The sequence below is a fragment of the Piliocolobus tephrosceles genome, chromosome 9, assembly GCF_002776525.5.
Source record: "Piliocolobus tephrosceles isolate RC106 chromosome 9, ASM277652v3, whole genome shotgun sequence".
Classification (NCBI taxonomy): Eukaryota; Metazoa; Chordata; class Mammalia; order Primates; family Cercopithecidae; genus Piliocolobus; species Piliocolobus tephrosceles.
The window spans coordinates 11,213,903-11,221,417 of NC_045442.1; the positions used below are offsets into that span (position 1 = coordinate 11,213,903).

Consider the following 7,515-nt stretch of genomic DNA (forward strand, 5'->3'; position numbering starts at 1 on the left):
GGGTCAGCTTTCCAAACTTTTGGAACGCTTTCATGGAGATAAAGGTGCCTACAGTTGCTTTTGGTTGCACCTGTTTGAGGGCATGTCAAAGGGAGTCTTCCTCTAAACTCACCAAGGCTTAAGGCCTAGTTTTATTTCACAACCCAGGACAAATGAGGTCAGCTGCAGCCTTGTGCATTCTGGGCCCATTCCGGGGTTGCATCCTGGTCTCCTGAGCTGTCTCCCTTTCAGAAAGAGACTTGGCTTCTGAACGGAAGCTCTAGGGAGGGAGAGCCTGTGTCTTTCCTGCTCTCACTGACCACACACTTAAAATGCCTGGCACAGAGCAGAGGCCCAGAAAATCTTTGTTGACTAATTGCATGCTGTATGATGTCAACAGATTATCTTTCATTTGACAAGCTCCGGATGCGAGTGCAACTGTCCTCAAGTCCTGCTTCATAAAGCCAGGGGATCCGAGCAGAGCTGTTCATAACCCTGGTAAATCCCATGGGATGATTTTGAAATAACTCATAAGACTAAGAGCTCCAACCTGCATGGACAATGCAGTCTAATGAGGAGCCCACTGACATTAGAATCATGAATCATTCCAAAAAGACTGCAGCAAGCTGCTCTTGGGAAAGGAAAATAAGCACTGCAGAAAGCAATGTGTAAGAAGTACTTTAATAGCTCAAACTCAGAGTCATCGTGCTCCCAGTTCCAAAGAGATTCCTAAAAGAGGCAACTCTGGCCATTTCGGAAGCCAGCGTTCACCCACCCGGGGTCTCTGTGCATTGACCTTTGGGTGCTGACTTGGAGAAAAGCACAAACGCGCCCCGTCCCATCCCGGCTCCCGTGGGGCTTCTTCTATCTACGCATTGTATCGACTGCATTAGTTGGTCTAAGATGATGACTCAGTTAAAGGAGAAGACAAATGCTGGCTGTCTAAGCAAGAATGGCCCAAGCTGGCAAGAAAAAGCACACTGCATACATAGGATACAGAAGGGCAGAGCTTCTGCCTGCGGATCTGCAACATTACATTTGTTTTGCCTGCAAACTATCAAGAAGGATTCTGTTGGCCAGGGAGTCTCCACTGAACAAACAAAATAGCGGTCAAAAGTCTTGAGTGTCCTATTCCAGCAGCCCAGAGTCCTCATCCGTCATCCACGGGAGAGTCTTTGAGGGAAACATGAAGTCCAGCTCATGCCTCTGCCTATGGGTCGATTTCTTCGGGAATCACTGTGATCATGATGTCTTCATTACCCCTGCGGACCACCATGTTCAGGGTGCTTTCCCTTTTAATCACATCGCTGACGTCATTGGCGGAGACCACCGACTGTCCATTGATACTGATTATGACGTCGTTTTCCTTGAGACCACCACTGCAACACAAGGGAAACACAATGGCAATGTTTCATGTTTCCATTCCTCCTGATCTGACTTTACATGGACAGAGGTACAGTTTAGAACCTAAAAGCCCAGAGCAAACAGGATTGGATGGTGGTGAACTTAGAATAATTCAAACCATCAGTGGGTCGGGCACAGTGGCTCATGCCTGTAATCCCAGCACTTTGGGAGGCTGAGGCAGGTGGATGACCTGAGGTCAGGAGTACAAGACCAGCCTGGCCAACATGGCAAAGCCCTGGTTCTACTAAAATTACAAAAAAAAGAGCCAGGTTTGGTGGTGGGCACCTGTAATCCCAGCTACTCAGAGGCTGAGGCAAGAGATTCACTTGAACCCAGGAGGTGGAGGTTGCAGTGAGCCAAGATTGTGCCACTGCACTCCAGCCTGGGCGACAGAGTGGGATTCCGTCTCAAAAAATAAAATAAAATAAAAAATAAACCATCGGTAGATTGGATACTTTTTAAGGTTTTTTTTTTTTTAATTTTAATTTTCTTCCCCCTCCTTTTTTTTTTTTTTTTTTTTTTTTGAGAGGGGGTCTCATTTGTTGCCCAAGCTAGTCTTGAACTCCTGGGCTCAAGGGATCCTTCTGCTTCAGCCTCCTGAATAGCTGGGATTACAAGCATGTGCCATGATGCTGGGCTCCTTTTGAGATTTTTAGGCTAACTCATCCATTATGTCCACTCTAGAAATGCCTATTAACACTTGCATGGCCTTATGACCCCAAGGAGATCAAAGGTCAAGATTGACCCCAAAGTGGGGAAGGATGTACCAGGTACTGACTGCCATGTAGCGTGACCATGGCCAACTTGCTTATAAAGGGTATTGCAACTCAGAATGCAGTTCCTACAGGGGTGGGCGGAATGCTTCTGTTAAGAGGCACTTCCTTTGTGTGGTTGCCACTATAACTGTAGCTCTTATATAGGTCAGCGTCAAAACGTTGTCATGGTCCCTCATATGGGCCAGCATAAGGGTCTGCAAACTTTTTCTGTAAAGAGCTCCATAGGAAATATATTAGGCTTTGCCGTATATATGGTCTCTGTTGAAGCTATTCAACTTGGCTGCTCCAGCACAAAAGCCACCAAAGATGTCATAAACCAAATTTCAGTGGACACTGAAATTTGAATTGCATACAAATATAACATGTCACAAAATGCTATTCTTATTTCAGGATTTTTTCAACTATTTAAATGTTCTCACTCACAAGTGGGAGCTAAACTACAAGGATACAAAGGCATAAGAATTATACAATGGACTCTGGGGACTCAATGGGAAAGGCTGGGACAGGGGTGAGGGATAAAAGACTACAAATTGGGCTCAGTGTGTACTGCTTGGGTGATGGGTGCACCAAAATCTCACAAATCACCACCAAAGAACTTACTCATGTAACCAAATACCACCTGTTCCCCAAAAACCTATGAAAATAAACAACTAAAAAATAAGTAAAAATAGAAATAAAACGCAAAAATTATTCTTAGTCCACAGCTTCATATAAAAGCAGGCAGTGGGCCAGATCCAGCCCCAGGGCACATTTGCTGGCCCCTGGTCTAGCACTTTTTTCTGGATATTCCACCAATACAGGTAACAAACCCTGATGGATGGGTGAGCTACTTCTTGTCATGTTACTTTGATATTACTTGGGTTATTTTTCTGGAGGTGTTGACAGGTATGGGCCTAACTGTCAGAGACAATCTGGAAGTCTCTAGGAGAAACGTCCCAAAGCCTAGAACAGGACCACCACGTGAGGACTTGGGGACACTGCTCCTGAAACCCTCTCTCTCGCCAGCCAGGCCATCCCAGAGATTCATTATGAGTCTGCCATTGCTCTGTCCATCTGGAGGGTCCTAGTGGAGCGAGGACTTTTGAAGACAGAAGGCACCGTCCTATGGATGAGTCCCAAGCCGAGCCAGGTCAGAAGGCCTGGCCAGCAGGAATGACCAGCAACGTCCGACCACGTCTGTCAGGGATCAACACCGTCATCTGAGCCAGTAGAAAAGGAACGGCGCTCCCTCTTCCTGCTACCCCCACAGGAACAACAAGAATATTAGGAAAAGGGAAAATGACTCTAACTCACGCTTCTGCTGGGGTATCAGGAATTACTTCAATGATATACGCTCCTGAGGTCACGTCTGGGAAGTCCCGGTGCCGGTCCTTCAGCTCTTTGGCTTTGCTGCTCCAGAGAAAAAGCACCCGTGTTAGTGTGAAGAAACACCAGGCCTTCCCCAGGCAAAACTCAAGCTCTCACCAGGTCCCTTCTTCTCCCTGGGTCTAATGTAAAATTCCTCCAGGAGTTCTGATCCAAATTGCCTCTCTACCAGAGTCAAAGATTTACTTGGTAACAGCAAGGAAAGTGCTTTCATCATTATTATTATTTCTTTTTTTTTTTTTTTTTTTTTTTGAGACAGAGTCTTGCTCTATCACCCAGGCTGGAGTGCAATGGTGCAATCTCAGTTCACTGCAACCTCTATTTCCTGAGTTCAACCAATTCTCCTGCCTCAGCCACCCGAGTAGCTGAGATTACAGGTGCCTGCCACCAAGCCCAGCCAAATTTTTCATATTTTTAGTAGAGACAGGGTTTCACAAATTGGCCAGGCTGATCTCCAACTCCTGGCCTCAAGTGATCTGCCCACCTCAGCCTCCCAAAGTGCTGGGATTACAGGTGTGAGCCAGCAATGCACAGCCATCATCATTGTTATTATTTCTTAATTAACAGTAGCTATTACTAAGGAGTCAGTAAAGTATAGTGGTTGGCCTGGTTTGTAGCCCTAGCTCTGCTATTTGCTAGCTGTGTGACCTCAGACGGTTGCTTAACCTCTCTGTGCCTTCATGTCCTCACCTGCGAAACGGGGATAATAACAGTGCCCTACAACATGAGTTGTGAGGATCAGATGAGGTCATCCCAGTAAAGCACCCGGCCTAGTACATGTGATACATAGTGGCTGGCATCACTGTGGCTGGTGATCACCGCTACCACTCCCTGATCTGAGCCTGGTCACACATCAGAAGCAACTGCGCTGTCATCCCCATCCTGAAGAGGAGGAAACTGTGGCACTCAGGGGTCATATCGTTCCCAAGGTCACAAGGCAGGAAGTGTCAGAGCTGGAACAGGAACCCAGGAAGCTGGGCGCCAAGGGCCTACCATCTTTCCCTCCACCTCCTAGTTCCACGGGCAAACAACTGAGGAGACACTTTAACCTTGACAAGTGGCTCCATCTTCTGGAGTGCTAAGAAAGCAACCGCCATTCATAATGTGTATCAAAATATATTAATACTTTCACAGTGAGTGAATCATTAATCCATCATAGTAATGAACACATTAATCTACCTCTTAGTATATTCTAGTCTTTTCCTACTTTACCTCTGACAGTTTTAGCCATGCCAGTTGAGTCTACTACCAGGACTCATGAGATGACACCAGAATTTTTCATCCAGGTTAAAACACCAGGATGCATGAGCCTGCCAACCACAGGCCGCAGTTCCACCAGCTCAGGGAAAACAAGCACATCAGTCATTCACTTCCCTGCCCTGGGCCTGCCCTGGCCTTCCTGTAGCCGCGGCCCACGAGCTGCTGCAGAGCGACGAAAGCAGAGTGCCTAGAGCTGTGGGAGGGGCTTGGGGCCCTCCTGGAATTTGGGTTTCAACAGAATGTAGGGTAAGGAAGACATGAGCCAGAGTGAATCAACAGCCCCACCACACACACACTGCTCAGGCCTGCCTTCAAAGAGGAGGGCAGAACCTTCTACACTGGAGGGCCAGCTGCCATTGAAGAAAACCAGCTCAGAATGCAAAAACACACGATAAAACCAAACGAAGGGGCCAAGGCTAATGACCTGTCCTCTTTCCTGATGCTACTTCATTATACGCAGAAACTGAGATGTCTTAAGGCTGCATAAGCTTTCTCTTTCAGGGGTGCCCGTGAGCACCTTCTGAAGTTCAGGTTTATTAAAATTTAAGACACAGACATGCATCCTGTTTGCCCACCTGGACGTGAGTGACATCATTCGGATACCAATATACTTCTTCTTGGTGATGGCTTTTCCTGGTGAGACAACAAAGGGACAGCAGAAGGTCAGCCCAGTTGGTGGGTGTGCTGGGGACACCAGGGGCCGGGGGCCTAATCCCCCAGGTTGCAGGAAGGGCCACAGAAGGGCACACTGAGTTTGCGGCTCAAATCCTGGTTTGGACCCCTCCCCTCTGGGGGACCTCGGGAAAGTCCCATCGTTCAGTTAACGGTCAGATACCTGGGCATGATCCTCAATTCCTCATGGCCTCATCCTGACAGCTGGCCCTTCCCCAGGCTTGCTCTACCCCCATGTATACCTGGAATGTGACCCCTCTGTCCCACGTCCACTGCCACCACCCTTGTCTGAGCCCCCAGCATGTCTCATCCAGATGACTGGGACAGCTCTTTCTCCAGTCCCCAACTTCCAGCAACTCCTCCAGCAGACTCCCCCCAGCCATCAGAGTGTCCTTTCAGTGACATCGATCAGATCATGAACTTCCCCGTTCTTAAATGCGGTTAGGATGCAACCCAGGCCCCTCACCATGGCCTGCTGTGAGCCTGCTTGCCTGGCCTTGGCCAACTTTCCACCCCAGAGACCTCCATGCTGTCACTGTGCTCCGGCCCCCAGGCCACTCCAGGGGCCTTGTGCTCACTCAGCTATGCTGAGTCCTCTGCCTTTCCTTCTGGAGTGTTCCCCCAACATCCCTGCCTGCTGGCTCCTCCTCACTCAGACCTCAGTTTGGGAGGCATTTCCTGGCCACACCATCTCCACCAACTGCCTCTCCAGTCACTCCCTTGCTGGCCACCCTGATCTGTTTTCTTGGGAGCACTAATAGTATCTAATGTGTCTGATTATTTACTGTCAGCCTTCCCATCCCCCAACAGAACATAAACATCACACCGGCAAAGGCCTCAGTGGAGCCCCAGGCTCCAGTTGGGTAGTCTACTGCCAAGCTCCCTGCTTGACTTAGGCAATAAACGTTTGTTGAATGATCTCCCTGAACCTATTTTCTCATCAGCAAAATGGGACTAGTAATTCCTAACTGATAGGGCAAAAGAATTAAGTAACATACATAAACAAAGTGAAATAATGGACAGAAGTCACCTAGGATCGTGTCTGGTACATATTAAACTGACTCAAGTGACATTGTCATGATCAGAGGACAAAAATGGCGCAATGTCTGTGACCTTCTACCAGGGATTTAGTAATGTCCATTCCTGTTCACTTCTGGATCGGAGACGGCTTGGCTAGTCTTAGGGGCTGCCACTTTTCCCTTCCCCAATTCCCAAAGGGCAGCTGAGCTTCAGGCCGAATCTCCGGAGTCCCCAGGGCTATGTGGGCCTTGCCTACCTTTGGCCTGTCGGTCATGGGACTCGGTGAGGAACTTTTTAATCTTATCAGATGGGATTGCAAAGGAGATTCCAGCTGTCACTTTCAAAGTGTTAATTCCAATCACTTCACCGTCCTGAAAAGCAAGAAGGACACGGCTTACCGAATCATGAAGGTATACCGGCAGGTACACACCCAAAGAGAATGTGCATGAAAGAAGTCACTGAGCTATTTCAGCGATTGAAGCGGGGAGCTGCACGGAGGGGATCCCCGGGGGAGCAGGGAGAGAGGCATCAGGACCCCCAGGCAGCGTAGGCCACGCGCAGCTATGGAAGAATCGCACACACTCCAGGTCGCCACTGGGTGCTCACCTCGCGGTAAGCACAGATAGTTTCAAAATGCACGATATTATTTGCTCCTGTTTCACAAGGAATACGTTTCCAAAGGCTCAGAGTCCTTTAGGTGGCTGCCTACACCTTCCTGCTTCTCTCATTTCTAATGATCTTAAGATGACTCTGCTGACTTGAGGGGGAACAACCCTAGAGCTTAGGGCTGTCATGCTTCATTACCTGCAAAGCCATCTCCACTCCATCCCCAGGGTGCTGCGGGGGAGGCGGAGGGCAGAGCTGGGAGCACAGCTGCCCCACTGCTGGGAAGGGAAAGCTGCCAAGCAGGGATACATCGCCCCGTGTGCACTTCGCACGAGTGCTGAGATGTCAGTACCTGATGTCAAGGCCTTGCTAAAGACAGCCCCTACAAATGGCCCCGGAGCTGCCCTCTATAAATGGCCCCGGAGCTGCCCTC

At 48.8% G+C, this 7,515-nt stretch overlaps 1 protein-coding gene across 1 annotated transcript in view; it reads right to left on the bottom strand.

Moving 5' to 3' along the window:
* Positions 1 to 641: 641 nt before the first annotated feature.
* HTRA1 (HtrA serine peptidase 1) overlaps positions 642 to 7,515 on the bottom strand; it is a 52,618-nt gene continuing 45,744 nt past the window's right edge. Inside the window, exons 6-9 of the mRNA XM_023224367.2 lie at positions 6,733 to 6,847; positions 5,360 to 5,417; positions 3,453 to 3,548; positions 642 to 1,358 (exon numbers count right to left, since the gene is read on the bottom strand). Of these exons, the coding sequence (XP_023080135.2) occupies positions 1,190 to 1,358; positions 3,453 to 3,548; positions 5,360 to 5,417; positions 6,733 to 6,847 (438 nt within the window). The 3' untranslated portion in view covers positions 642 to 1,189. The remainder of the gene's footprint in view (positions 1,359 to 3,452; positions 3,549 to 5,359; positions 5,418 to 6,732; positions 6,848 to 7,515) is intronic.